The sequence below is a fragment of the Fusarium flagelliforme genome, assembly GCF_020744385.1.
Source record: "Fusarium flagelliforme strain FIESC 12 MPI-CAGE-AA-0113 chromosome Unknown B0J16scaffold_3, whole genome shotgun sequence".
Taxonomy (NCBI): Eukaryota; Fungi; Ascomycota; class Sordariomycetes; order Hypocreales; family Nectriaceae; genus Fusarium; species Fusarium flagelliforme.
In genome coordinates this window covers 4,740,073-4,753,947 of record NW_025763505.1, presented here as the reverse complement: position 1 = coordinate 4,753,947, position 13,875 = coordinate 4,740,073, and the positions used below count along the sequence as shown (strand labels likewise).

Here is a 13,875-nt window from a genome sequence, read left to right as displayed (position 1 = left end):
TTTTGAGTTTTCTGAAGAATCCATATCGACATGGAATAACATCACATGCTACACAAACATATTGCGCAGAACTGAAAAGCATCGTTTATTGACACGACAGTCCTATATCAAGGCGACAAGCCAGTCCTTAGTAATGGAAGAGCGTTCATTCATAACCCAGGTCCGATCCATCCCCACCAGAAATAGACAGTTGTCCTGTCTTGATGCCATAACGCCATTCATACGTTACACACGTATCATTCACCTGTTCTCTTGTACCTGAGGGATATTGTCTCATATGGTAAATATGACTTCCTTATGGTCCGACTTGCGCCTGATTCAATGTTGTATCTAGATCACCGTAGTGCAGCGTGAACTCTTTCTGTGTGTTTGTTAGTTTCTGCCAATAATTTAATCCAGCAGGGTCAACATACGCGATCCTTGCGCCATAGGACGGGGTCCCAGATGATGTAGAAACCTCGTTCATGGTTGGGGCTCAAGATTTGAGGTGTCATATGTTCGTCCTTTGTCAACCACAGCTCCATCTTTCTATGCCATCTCCAGTTTCGTGAATGTCTAGTCAAATGTTAGTTGACAATACAATAGACTGATGATTGATGTCTTACAGCTCTACCGCAGCCATTTGTTGTTTCACGTCCGCTGTGCAACTGTAGAAGATCCAAAATAGAGTTTCCTCGTTGAAGCTCTGAATCTTGCTCTCAATTGGTTGCACGTTTGTTACGTGATAACATTCCGGCAATCGAAATTTGCCATTGGAAAGCGGCACTCTGGGAGGTGAATCATCAAAGAGCGAGTAGTTCTGTGTAGAAAACATCCTACACATGCGTTAGCACAAGTTCGTGTCGTGGTGTAAGCTCACTTACTCCGGAGAACTCATGTCAAGTCCCATAGAGTTGGGGTCCATACCAACTACCATCGCATGGTAGTCGGGGTAGTTGTGCATTAATGTCTGCAAACCCTTGATCCCCCACTTGTCCGGATCAGGCATGCCGGCGAGAGGATCAACAACATCAGAATCTAGATCTTCCTTTGCTTTCAAAGAAACGTTATCACTGTTGAAAGCTGCTGCGGGGGAAGCATCAATAGGGCCCTCCTCCCGGGTTGACTTTTGCCGATGGTCTTCTTCTAACCCAGGGGGTTTGCCATCTTGTGGTCTTGAGGAGCCTGAACGGGTGAGTATTTTCATGTGCAGGATGAGACAGCAGTAAACATACCAGGAGGTCCAATACCAGGCGGTGATCTCACTTCGTTGGCTCGACTGTTAGCCGACAATGCATTCAAGAGACCATTCCCCCTATTGCTTGTCGAAGGCCCAGGACCAGCTTGGGAACCAAAGCCTAGAGACGACATCAGGTTCGCTGTCCTATCTGAACCCATCTCGCCATTCGAGGTTTGGTTGAGTGGTGGGAAATCATCAACGCTGCTCGGTTGAGGTTGTTGTCCAATGTTGCCTTGGTTACCGAATCTGAATCCGCCTGGCACTCTTGATGAGGTGGGACTGAACATGTCATCCTGACCACCTTGCTGAGGAGTAGCTTGGTTACGTTGAATGGGTCCACCCAAGTTGCGCGATCCAGCAGTCGACCACATAGATGACTGGCTAGCACTCGACATTTGGGCGTTGTTGGATAATGATGGGAACTCGCTATACAATATTAGTAGGCGCCTCTTATAGATGGATTGTCGAAATAATCCAAAGCCAGAAAAAGGGTCAAAGCTCTTTGGGTATGGACTCAGACCAGGTGTACGTACGACAAGTCGAGGGATGTCGAAGGTTGGGAGCCTGACAAGCTTTGCGCAAAGCTCACATTCCCACCAAGTTGACGTCCGGCATTTTGGGGACCAGCTCCTGCCATAGGACCCCCTCCGAAAGCCCAGCCAGAATTGTTATTTCCTATATTTGTTCGCCAATATTAGCCTAAGCCCACCCAGTATTGATGCAACCCAGCCCAGCCAACACAACACAGCGCATGAATTGCAAGCGTCCCGGTACAGCGTACCTAGTTTTCCGTTCGGTAATCGGTTCGCTCCAGCTCGTCCTGGTTGTTGGGGTGGTTGTTGCTGCTGTTGACCTCCAAATCCACCAGGCATCCCGCGGAGGGACTGTGGCACTGCCCCTGCGATTCGATGACATCGTCAGCGTTATCCTGCCAATTCTCGCTTGAATCTTTTGCAGTTCTCATAACACCATCTCCAATGTCCCCCGACCTAAAACTGATCCGCGTTCAGATCCATTGAGTCGATCCCGATGGTAAATGGACAGGGTCATTGGGTTCGACGGAGGGGTTGAAGGTGGCCAAGGGAGTCGTGGAGCTCGTGAAATGCTTATGCTGGCGCACATTTCTCTCGCGGCGCAGTAATATCTTGAGAGCACGAGACGAGAGGTGACGGAATATTGGCAGATTTCGCTTGCAGCGCGGGGTCTGGAGGCTGCAGAAGAATAAGGTCGTGGGGGTGCGTCCTACCTGGCCTATTCATGATTGATTGTAGAGGTTTCGTCGCGAGCGACTACGCGGTGCGATGTTGTAAAATGGAAAATTCGTGGCAAAATGTTCGGTCGGTGCGACGTCGATGCCTTTTTGTGCTGAGAAAGACAGAAGGGTAAGGTTGTTTGTCGATGCGATCGTTTACTTCAGGGCTGAGCCTGGCCTTGACTCTGTTGCTGTGTTGGAGAAGGCTGGCGGCACTTTGGAAAGGTGGATGGATGATGATCCGTGAGCGGAAATAAGTGGGTACTTTTCGACATCATGGCAAACGACAGTAATGTCTCTGGGTAACTGCATTGATACAGTGTATTAGTACAATGTATCAGGCTGAAGCTGAACAAATAGTATAAATTTTACAAATCATAATATGATACTTCACTTCAATGACTCTCTATGTTCTTCTCTCACAAGATCTCTATACTCCTCACTTATAAACCCTCACAAGTTCTGAGTTCAAGCCATAAACTCTGGCATATAACAAGCCGTTCAGCTTCAAGTTCCGTACGGAGTACATCTTTTGCATCCTAGATACTGTATCTATCCGTGAATCATTTGATCGCTTGTTTGAAACTGTCTTCAAAGCCAACACCCGCTACATTTCTTCCAATCAAAATGATCTTCCCCTCCTTGGGCGTCTCATCTCCCGATGGCCCGTCATTTATCTCAAAAACCTCCCTCACCCCCTGCAACATCTTGACATCGCCATTGGCAAACACAAGCCGTCCTTTTGAGCGGTGAATCTCAAAGTCGCCCTCTTGTTGCTCTCCGGGCAGTTTGTTGTCCCACAAAACGGATCGTAACCAGCGGTCGACAGTGTCCAGCTGTTCCGGTTCAAGGCGACCGACAGGAATGGTGACAGTCGAGATAGTCTGCACGGTCAGCTGCTTGCTTTCTTGCATATCCTGAATATTGAGCGGAAGACTTACGGGGTCAAGATGACTGTGTCCCTTGGCGTTGGCATCCGATTCATTGAATTGGTCGTATGCATGCAAATCGAGCAGAAATCCCTCTAATTGGGGGACTACGCTCCTCTCAGTCACATGGATCTTGGCGAGACCATTGATTGATTGGATCCTCTCCTTGACCTGGTTGAGTTCCGTTTCAGAAACCATATCAGCCTTGTTGATTACTATCACATCCGCATGGGAGATTTGGACGTGAGCAGTGGTCATGACAGGGCCGTGGCCATCGTGGTCGTGCCCCTCAACAACACCCTTCGGATCATCGAGACTTCGCACGATATTCTTTGCATCCACCAAGGTGACGATACCATCAAGATAAATGGTGCTTCCAAGTCCATCATCCACCCAGAAGAGAGGTGCCAGGTTTCCAGGATCAGCTAGACCAGTGGTTTCCAGGAGGATGTAATCAAAAGCACCCTTCTTTGACATCAAGGACTCTATAGCATTGACGCCAGTATCCCTGTCATCCGTCAGCAAGATGATTATTATTGTGCGCATGTGACCTACTTGACAGAGCAGCAGATGCAGCCATTGCCAACTTCCAGCCACTCTTCTACTTGCTCATCTCCCTTATTCACGGTAAGGGACTTCTCAATATCGAGTGCTGCAATGCCACTTAGAAAAGCAAAAGTAATTATCTTCGAAATACTCACAATCTCCAAATTCTGTCTACTGAGTTAGTTGCCATTTTTGAAAAGCTGCGATTTTCCCTAACCATTCATGATGACGGCGATCTTCTTGCCATGTTGAGCTGTGAGGATGTAATTGAGAAGTGTTGTTTTACCAGCACCAAGATACCCTAGACATGATTAGACCTTGGAGCTGAACTCATTTTGTATAACAGCCGTACCTGTCACGATAGTGATTGGGACTTTGACTGTAATCTCTTCATCCACATCGTTAGCGGTCGTATCGACCAACTCTGGCGGGGCATCGTCATCAAAATCCATGGCTGCAGTGTGACGGATTGGCAGTTGACGTTAAATTTGAGTGCGGGAAGACGTTGGGTCGTGTCTACCGTCTGAAAATGATGTTAATTTTGGATTTGCAAAGAAACGGCTTCAAAAACTTTTAAAATTTGTATTATGTAAATACTTACCTTCTCTTTCTATATCATGTTCTTGTAGAAACCATGGAAGCATTCAGATGCGTGTAAGTTGCACGTCCCCCCTTTAGCTGCATTTGGTTGCTCCCCCGTTCTGTTATGCATATATCGAATCTCCACTCTGAATTTCCCCCAGCTTAGGCCTGCCCAGCCACTTGTCAACCCAGCGCAGCCTCGTGGAATTAAGCGCCCGGCTTTGGCCAGAATTCGATCTTCACTTTCAGCATTGTATATTCCATACTCAACTTCATATCTTGCCTATCATGTCGCTGGCACCGAGTTCACCAAGGCTACCAAGCCCTCCGCCAGCAGCCGAAATTCAGATGGCGCCCATGTCTCCGTCTGGCGGCCCAGCAGCCAGTCTTCACACAACGCCTCAGGAACAGACACAGCTTGAAGCTAGCTCCAGACGACGGATACATCCAGGAACGAAAGCGGCAGACATGGCTGCTGGCCCCCCTTTGATACCCCTCCACGAGGTACTTGCGCCAGCTATCAACATATCATGACCTGCAAGCTAACAGGACCTAGCTGGACTCTGCCTTCCAACTTCAAGAACACCTCGCCGCTCTCCATTGCTACCATACTGCTTCCAATACTCGGCCCATTACCCGCGAAACCGCATTACAGCTTGCGACACCTCCTAGCGGCGTGGATCGAACCATCTGGCTCTATGAACTCTGCCGCTTCCTTATCTCACAATGCAACTCCTTGATCGTTGGTTTCCTCTTCGACTCCCCGCCATGCAGTGCGAACACGTGCCCCGAGATGCGCGCTTCCGAATGGCAGTTTCTTTGTGCTGTGCATGAGCAGCCTAAGAGCTGTTGCGCCATTGACTACTGCTGCCATACACTGGACTGGGCTGCCAACGTCGTGACCGACCAGAAGATCTTCCCTAGCCGTTTTGTTGTTCACAACGACAATCATAGCAAGAATGTTGGCGTGAAGAATCTCGTCAATGTGTTCCGCAGGCTGCATCGCATATTTGCTCATGCCTGGTTCCAACACCGTGGTGTTTTCTGGTCCGTTGAGGGAGAAACGGGGCTCTATGTCCTGTTCAAGACAGTATGCGATTTGTACGACCTGCTACCCGCCGAAAACTACAAGCTGCCACCTGAAGCCGAAGGACTTGAGGCACCCCAAGTCGAACAGGAGGCTGCGCAGCCCCCGCCCACAATTCTAAAGCCTTCATCGCACCAACGAGGCCCCCCTACCGAGGAAGATAACATGCATCCCACAAGAACAAACACTCGTCGACACATTCGAAGCAGCCCTTCAACAGGAAGTGCCGTGACAACTGTGATTGAGGCCGAAGAGGAGGAGGGGCCGGACGGCGTATCACGAAAGCTGAAAAATATGCACCTCACCGCACCTTCGCCAGTGGAGGAGGAGCCAGAAGTTGCTGAGGTTCCCGTTATTGTTGAGCAATCAGTCATAGGCGACGCCGAGGCCCAAACTCGTGGACCTACGGAAGAGGATAAGGAAGGGGATGAAGATGAAGATGAGGACGAGGACGACGATGCTGAGGACGCTGACCAAACCATTGTTGGAGATGCATCCGAGCCGGAGCCTGCAGATGATGAGGATACTCAAACCAATGAACCTGACTCAAAAACGGAGTCGAAAGAACCTGAGAAGAGCTCTCCTGAGGAAGACTCGGCTAAAGAGAATGCTGAAAGTTCGCCAGGGGCCACTGCAGACTCGGCACCAGATGCAGATTCTGTAGATAGCTCTGACTCAACGCCGGATACTGAGAACAAGCCTCCTGAAGATGAGGAGAAAGCCACAAGTTCCACATCTGGGACTGAAAACAAGAAGGACGAGAAATGATAAATGAGAAGGGAGCCATAGAGAGCGATGTTCATTGAACTTAGATCGTTTTATTTCCGGGATATGGTAGACCAGCAGTATAATTCCCGCCACGGTATCTAATACATCTATTTAATAATACAATTGAGTACCAACTCAGTTTCCCGTGCGCATCTGGTCTTGAGCTAACACTTGCAATTTCAAGTGAGATTCCATCTGTCCCATAACTCCCGCTTGTGTCATGCACAAATTTGTTCTTGTATACATGTTTCCCTGGTTTATCCCTGCGTATGAGCGTCCAAACACGATAGCTCAGTTACTAGTATTTTTCAATCAAGCATCACCGTCGTTTCTACCGTCTTCTAGTCTAAAATCCGTCGCTGTCACCAAAAGAAGAAGAAAAAAACCGACATTGTTGACGCAGATGCGTTGCAAACATCCCACGCTTGCCTAAATACGAGTATATTGAAACATAAAATGCGGCCCTTGTTGTAAAGATCAGGAGATAATTTATGGCATTGCAGTGTGTTCCTCGATCCTTTATTGGCTTTTTGCGGGTAGGTTCTTCCCTGTTTTCGAAGTAGTATCGTGGCTCGAACTCGAGGGTGCGTTGGCATCGTCCATTAACGACATCTTTGCAAAAATATGTCGTACCTCGCGGAGACTCTCCTGCTGAGCCGTGACAGCTGCCGCATTGCGTTCATCCGCAAAGTTTCGAATTTCTTGCAACACCGGGCTAAATCCCTCCCCATTGGGAAGCCACCATTGTACGCAAGAAGGTTCTCGGAACATTTCTGCCATTTTGGTACGCAAAGGCAAAGGATGGATATACCTATGTCACTGTTAGCATCTATTTCTCCGGCAATCCTTCATGACAAGCCACGAAAGTGAGTATGCTCTTACCCCATCGTCTCCAGTAGCGCGAATTTTCGACGAAACCACATATGGTGCCGTGCATCCTGAGGACAGAACAAAGCTGCAATGGCGATGCAAGCTTGGATTAGAACTAGGACACCTCTGGGCGTGGAAGGCCAGAATTCTAGTGTCTCAAAGTATTGGCAGGTCCTATATGCATGCCGATTGAGATCCGCGAACAGTTGATCTGGCCTCATGCCTGATGATTGGCATTTATGCATTATCATAATACTGTTCCACTCCGCACATAGAACTGTGACGTCGAACAACGGGCGTTCATAGAGTATCCCAACTGTATATGGGTTGACAAAGTCCTCTGGGTCAAGTGTTTCGGGAGGGGGGAAATCCCGAACAAGGTATTTCGAGTCCTGGAGAGCAGGGTCTCTTTTCTCCTTCCAGTCTATCAGCCTTTGGTTGATAAGTTCGTGTTCCTTGATGAAGTCTTCGGGTGATATCTGGCCTCTACTGCCTCGCGCAAACAAGATCGACATATCGTAGGAGATTAGGCGAAGCTGAGCGGACCACTCATCGATTTTCCAGTATACTTCTTCTGGGTTGGCCGCAACTCCTGACTTATAGAAATCCAACATGGCTTGGAACCACTCTCGAGGCAGGTCGGTGGGGAAGCCTCCCATCAAGGCAACAAAACTGTCGAACCGAGCATACCAGCTGAGGCACATGCGACCTACGGGGGTTCGCATCACGGTCTGTGGGGTGAAAATACTTGTTATTATGCCAAAGGCCGCTTTTTGGTGGCCCATAAGATTGACCCAGTCACCAAAATACTCCTAAGCCGCATGGTCAGTTCACGAGGACCGAATCGAAGAATACATGGCAACACATACCTCAATAGTAGCAAGCTGCAGGATTGTCAGAAGAGTAGCAATGTTAGGCTTCTCCTTTCTTTGCAGCAGACTCAGTAACTGCGTTACACTTTTATTATAGTATTGGAGAAAGTCTTGAAGCTTCCCCTCTGGGTTTTGCAGCGTGGAGTGATACGCTGAGAAACCCACAACCGCATTCAATAATGGTTCATGGCGGGTAGCCATATTGGGCAGAATCTTTGTGAAAAACTCGTCCGAGTCAAGCGGTATGCAATAATTGAAGTGAGTGAGATTTTCCACGAAGAAAGAAAGGCCTTGCTGATACTGTGGCGGCAAATGGGACCAGTCGGTATCTCCAAGACTGACGGGGAACTCGGAAGAGGGATACACAGTCGCCAGACTGCTTGGAGTAGCTGTCGCAGTGGAAGGGGAGGCGCTTTTTGATTGCATGGAGAATTCCGGCGACCGTGTCTGATCTTCTGTCTCTTCGTCTTCGTCGACTATCGTCTCGAGTTTGATGTCTCGTTCAGCATCTTCGTCGTCTTCTGATTTCGATGAAGAAGGACTTGTTTGTTGTGCGGATGCATTGGGATCTTTAGTTTTACCACTCGAAGCCTTTGACGATGGGGGATCAGGGTAAACACATTCTCGATTTCCCTTTTTGCAACCTTGGCAGTGTCAGCATATTGACATCGTTCACGCGACATGTAGTTCAGTTCTGCACCCACGTTCGCAAATTGGCCTGGTTTCGTCGCACTGGGCGAGTTAGATACACTTTTCAGATATACATTACGATGCACATACCTTGACTCTTCGACTTCGACACATAAAACAGCCAGAGCGAGTCCGTCGATGTTTAACATGATCAACTGCCGCGGGTGTGCCGGCTGCTGATTTTCGGCGAGCTTTCTGTGATTTGCCTGGATTGAACATCATCGGATCTGGGAATCCAGTAAAGTACCCCAACTGTTGGTAAGGACCCGGCATTGTAGCGGGCATCATATGCACTGATGCACCATGCATCCGCGGGTCAAGCATCTCCTCAGGAGATGTCGTCGGATTCATCCCTGCCCCGGACATCGACGACAGAAAGTGGTGGTAGTAGTCTCCCATTGTAAAGACGAGTAGTTAAGCTCGAGTCACGTAAATACTGCAAGCTTGCCGGAGTAGAGAGCGAATCAACAGGTCGTGATTTGCATGCTTTCGAGAGCAGTATCTACTGGGTGAGAGAGGTCTGCTGAGAGGCGTAACTCAAACAGGGCGGTTTGCTCTTCGATATCCTGAGCTTCAAAAGAATATCGAGTATCAAATAGCTGAATACAGACGGTCGATGAGCCAGTTCCAAGCTGATACGACTATAGGAAAGTTCCAATGGAATGCTTTCTTTCCCAACAAGGAAAGGTAGTGTCCTGGGAGTGACTTGGCGAATGGACTTGACCTTGTCCAAAGTTGAACAACAGCAAAATGTGAAAGATGATATTGTAATGGTGCGTAACAGCTTTAAAGAGGTCCTTAGAGAAGAGAAATAGTAATCAAGGTTGCAAAGTTGGCTATTGTTGCTTTTTGTCAACAATACAACCGAAAGATCTTGGATGCGATGTCCGGCTATTCCTTGCTGGATGAAGTTTTTGCAAGATCGCGTTTAGGTCAACGGCGAGGGAAATCCAAGATAGTTGTATTGCGGGAGGGGCCTGCAATAACGAGCAAAGGCATACATGCACTTTAGCTGGAGAACAGAGAATAGAGGGGCACTCTCACCCAGGACAGGGAGGAGAGATTGATCGATGCAAGTTGTCAGTGCCCTTTAGTAGCAGGACATTAAATTGGTTACTGGTCCTCAGATCCACGTAGGGGGGCGTCTATGAGGAAACGGCAGCAGCGGGGATGTGTTGACTTCAAGTGGATTGGCTATGCAGTTGGCTGAGCCCCTGGGATGAGGATGAAAGCCAAAGCTATCCTTGGGCCCTGAGAAAGGGATTATGTCGTATGCAGGCCTGACGGGGCGCCAAATCGCTGATCAATGAAAGGTCCAGGCTCGTGGGTCCCGGTAACCGGCCAGGAGCTTGAGCTTGTGCCCTTTGAGTGTCCGACGAGGGGAACGATCCCACGTTCAGTGACAGGCACGCCTTCAATCGCGGGTAGATGGTCCGGGCTCGAATGCGACTCTGGTGATGGGAATAAGACAGGAATATCCGGCATTAACGTATGTAGCAGCAGTGTTAGTGAAGCAGGATTCGAAGCCGTTTGGAACCCTTTACGAGTTTGTGCGGATATCAATGTGTAGATGATTGAACTGAGTTTAAGAGGGACTAGACAGGGCAGGACGACTGAGTGGATGTATACGATCCGTAGCGCTGAGTTTCCAAGACCTCGGAAGCTGGACCAGCTAAGAATAGGCGACTCAGCTACTGTTAAAGCTGTCTCAGTGTATGACTATTGGCGGAAGAGGAAGAAGCTTGGAAAAATTGGTCAAGGGCTGAGACGTGCCCGCAAGGTGAAATTCACGACTAAGACGCGTCGAGTAGGGACCGACAACGGTGATATAGGTGCGAAGCTGACAATGACATATAAATCCATCAACGGCGCGTTGAATACGGTTAGCAGCCACGATGATCGATGTATCAGGGATGATTTAAAAGCTGTAATAAGGATTGGGTGACGAGATGGATGATGTTATTGCCAAATAGAGCGTGGGGCGGGCTGAGCTTGTCAAAGTGGAGGAGGGATTGGGAGTGAAAGTGAGAAAAGGGAACGGGAAGGAACACCCCCCAGTTCTGCCAACGACAAACGTACCTCCCAAATGGAAAGCTCCCCTGGAATTCATCTTAGGCAAGTGCTCTTTATCAGTTGGAAAGTGCCAGGTACGGGTAGATTCCCATCTACATCTCAAGGTTTCTCTCCCTCTGTGCACTAATCCATACCTTCCCTTTCTTTTTTGTCCTCCCGAAATCTTGCCTCACAATTATTAAATCGACCAGGATTCGAATACCCCCGAACAGCTCCGCTTTCTTCGACATGGAATGGAATGCGTCCGATCTCCTGGGTCCTGTTTCTCTCCGTACGAATTGCCGTTAAGGCTTTAACCTGACTGGGACAATGCCGAAGCCGCAGACGGACATTTGCAGCTGATGGGTCGCCCTTAGTTAAATTCTTGCAGTCGGAACCGCTTCCCTGGCTTTGGGTTACCAATGTTCAGGGAAGAAGACACGGATGATACAGAAACTACGTACCTGTATCTGATGATCGGTCTTGACCCAATGCAGCTAATGCTGAACAATAAGGAATAGGCTCAAACACATCGAATCCCAGCAATCGCACGCCTATTTCAGCTTCAGTCCACTCAAGGTCTTGATCTATACGTGTATGCTTAGACACAGCTATCGATCGTTGCCAACCCTTGTAGTTGGGGGTTGTTCGTTCGCACTGGCCAGCCCTGGTCTTGGTGTCCTTATCCTCGATACATGTTTATGGACAACCCGGCTCAATCAGCATAATGAGGCTGACCAAACACAAAATGACCCAAGATGAATCTTTCAACAGTCAAATCTTCCGCATCAAAACAATCAGACCGTCATTCCGTCAGTACAGCTATGTCAGCCTCCCTCGGAAAAACTACAATCACAGCTATGTCAATCTGGCGCCGTTGTCACGCTTGTCGGATACTATACGTAGTCAGGGATCACCCATGAACAGGGTCAATCATCAACGGTGGTGCAACCTATCAGGACTCTCGGGGTGGGAGTTCCTAGGATGACTGGACTGAGACGAAAGAGCTAGCAGCACAATAATGTCGACAGCCCTATACCGAGTTTTGAGCAGGAAATATTCACTTCCAACATCCATTTTGTCTACTACTTGGATAAACTGTAGCCCTTTGCTTCTGTCGGCTGTGGCTTACGTACAAGAAATCACCTTCGCGGACTTTCCTCATCCTCACAAAGCTGTACCTGTCATTGGCAGGCTTGGCACTGGAATGTGCTTGTGGTCCCTGGCTCAAGAAAATTGAGATGGCGATCTGATAGGACACCATCAGCAAGGGTGCGCAGAAAAAAGTTCATGTAACGCTTCGAGGAAACGTCGCGGAGCATAGTACCGTGGTCCGAATACGTCCCAACTTCTGGACGTGGCTGGTCAGAAAACGGCGAGAGGCTTGATGATGTCCTAACGCTTGGGTCATGTCAAGTCCCGCTCCCGGCACTACGTGTGGGTAGTCGCGTGGCAGCAGAATGTCTTTGTGGGTCATGGCTGTCAGGGAGTTGGTTCGGGCACACAGCGAACCTATTTTCTCTTGTCGTCGACATCATGCCTACGTCGAGTCTTGGTTCTCATCTCTCAAACAGGCCCGTGGCAAAGACTGGGGAGATATCCTAAAAACTACTTGTTTCTGGTCTTTTCTTGACCGCCAGGCCAGGGTTGAGAAAGGGATGGCTCTGGAGTTCTTGGCTTGGATTCTACGACACATGCCGCCCAGGTACTTGATCCCCTCAGCCAAAAATGGGTAGAACAAAGTATGCTACCTTAGCTTTACTTGTCATCATACGGCTTTCATCCAGGACATTTTCTCACAGTGTGTTCAACTCCTTTGTTCAAGTTGGTTTTGAAACCAAAGCACCCATGTCTAGTCCAACATACGACCATACCACGTTGGTCCAATACTGCATATTTTGGTATCCCACTATCCATACCTACCCTTCCACAATGCATACATGTAGTGGCTAGGGACTACTGTACAGTAGTATGTATGCAGGCCAGTGAGGGCGGCCAACCTTGCATGAGCTCCAACTTTGCACATGCAGACAGATTATTATACCCTGCCAATAGCCCTGTACGATGATATCGGTGTTGCTCAACTTGTGACGCTTCTCTACCGGAGCCGGCACCCGATATTTGTCGGCGACCCTGAGTTTGATGCATTGCGCGGGCCATCCAACTAGTCTCAACGTCGAGGCTTGCGGGCCTTATACTTAATGCTAGTTCATCCCTATCGATATTGGAAGGATCGACAACAGAGGGAGACTCGACTTCTCGCAGGCTGAAGAGCTTTCCAGCCTCTGTTGACTTCTAGAAACCCAGAGCCCATCTACATATACGCACCAACAAGGTGAACAGCGCCGAGTTGTGATAAAGGAATTCGTAGCTACGTATCCTCGCACATACAATGGCTCACTCCAATGACCTGGGTCTAATATATACACCTGCCTGAAACTACGCAACAGTTCAGCATATTTTGCATTGGGGCAGATGACAAGTCATGTCCACAAGGAGGATTGCCCTGTCTGCTGTCTGCCCTAGCCAAACTAAACACAGAACCAACAGATGCCCCACAACAGAGACAGATGTTGAAATGTTGTAGAGGTTTCCTTGCATCATCGAGAACTGGATGTACACTGGTTCCAGAATCTAGGGTTGCATCATACAGTAATTGGATCCCGCAGGGTGGCCATGAATCAATGCAGCTTGCGGTTCAATACTCTTACATTGGACATGGCCAAGGACTCGGGGAGTCGAGCGCCTGTCTGAAGATGTTCGCGATTTTCAGAATGCAAGTGTTCGCTATAGGGCAGCGCCACTTCGGTGATTATTGTTCTTACTCTGAGCCTCCACTTGTGTTCGCATGCAATATATTTGATCTTTCCCTGAAAGGATATGATGCTTACTGGAGGTACAGGAACTTCGCATGGCGCGGGTCATCTCTGCACTCTCCTGAAAACTCTTGGAGTGGCCTGACAATATAAGAAAAGCGGAATCGGGACCATACTATCAAAGCCCAGTCG

At 48.7% G+C, this 13,875-nt stretch overlaps 4 protein-coding genes across 4 annotated transcripts; 1 reads left to right on the top strand and 3 right to left on the bottom strand.

Annotated features, from left to right (window-relative positions):
* Positions 1 to 78: 78 nt before the first annotated feature.
* Positions 79 to 2,751, bottom strand: B0J16DRAFT_339689 (uncharacterized protein). The gene is made up of 8 exons (XM_046127574.1): positions 2,466 to 2,751; positions 2,001 to 2,117; positions 1,753 to 1,894; positions 1,215 to 1,645; positions 864 to 1,164; positions 606 to 815; positions 414 to 555; positions 79 to 361 (listed from the first exon to the last, which is right to left on the bottom strand). The coding sequence occupies exons 1-8, from the start codon at positions 2,476 to 2,478 to the stop codon at positions 296 to 298; spliced, it is 1,422 nt and encodes a 473-aa protein (XP_045985376.1). The 5' UTR covers positions 2,479 to 2,751; the 3' UTR covers positions 79 to 295.
* A 103-nt stretch (positions 2,752 to 2,854) lies between these two features.
* Positions 2,855 to 4,542, bottom strand: B0J16DRAFT_339685 (CobW/HypB/UreG, nucleotide-binding domain-containing protein). The gene is made up of 5 exons (XM_046127573.1): positions 4,299 to 4,542; positions 4,164 to 4,247; positions 4,102 to 4,113; positions 3,956 to 4,052; positions 2,855 to 3,908 (listed from the first exon to the last, which is right to left on the bottom strand). The coding sequence occupies exons 1-5, from the start codon at positions 4,396 to 4,398 to the stop codon at positions 3,035 to 3,037; spliced, it is 1,167 nt and encodes a 388-aa protein (XP_045985375.1). The 5' UTR covers positions 4,399 to 4,542; the 3' UTR covers positions 2,855 to 3,034.
* Positions 4,543 to 4,703: 161 nt separating this feature from the next.
* Positions 4,704 to 6,643, top strand: B0J16DRAFT_115649 (Mob1/phocein). The gene is made up of 2 exons (XM_046121527.1): positions 4,704 to 5,032; positions 5,085 to 6,643. The coding sequence occupies exons 1-2, from the start codon at positions 4,817 to 4,819 to the stop codon at positions 6,381 to 6,383; spliced, it is 1,515 nt and encodes a 504-aa protein (XP_045985374.1). The 5' UTR covers positions 4,704 to 4,816; the 3' UTR covers positions 6,384 to 6,643.
* A 259-nt stretch (positions 6,644 to 6,902) lies between these two features.
* On the bottom strand, positions 6,903 to 9,214 carry B0J16DRAFT_319093 (uncharacterized protein; the record flags this gene model as incomplete). The annotated part of the gene is made up of 5 exons (XM_046125491.1): positions 6,903 to 7,194; positions 7,266 to 8,065; positions 8,123 to 8,769; positions 8,830 to 8,857; positions 8,906 to 9,214. 5 exons carry the CDS (start codon positions 9,212 to 9,214, stop codon positions 6,903 to 6,905), a joined length of 2,076 nt encoding a protein of 691 aa, XP_045985373.1.
* Between the last annotated feature and the right edge of the window lie 4,661 nt (positions 9,215 to 13,875).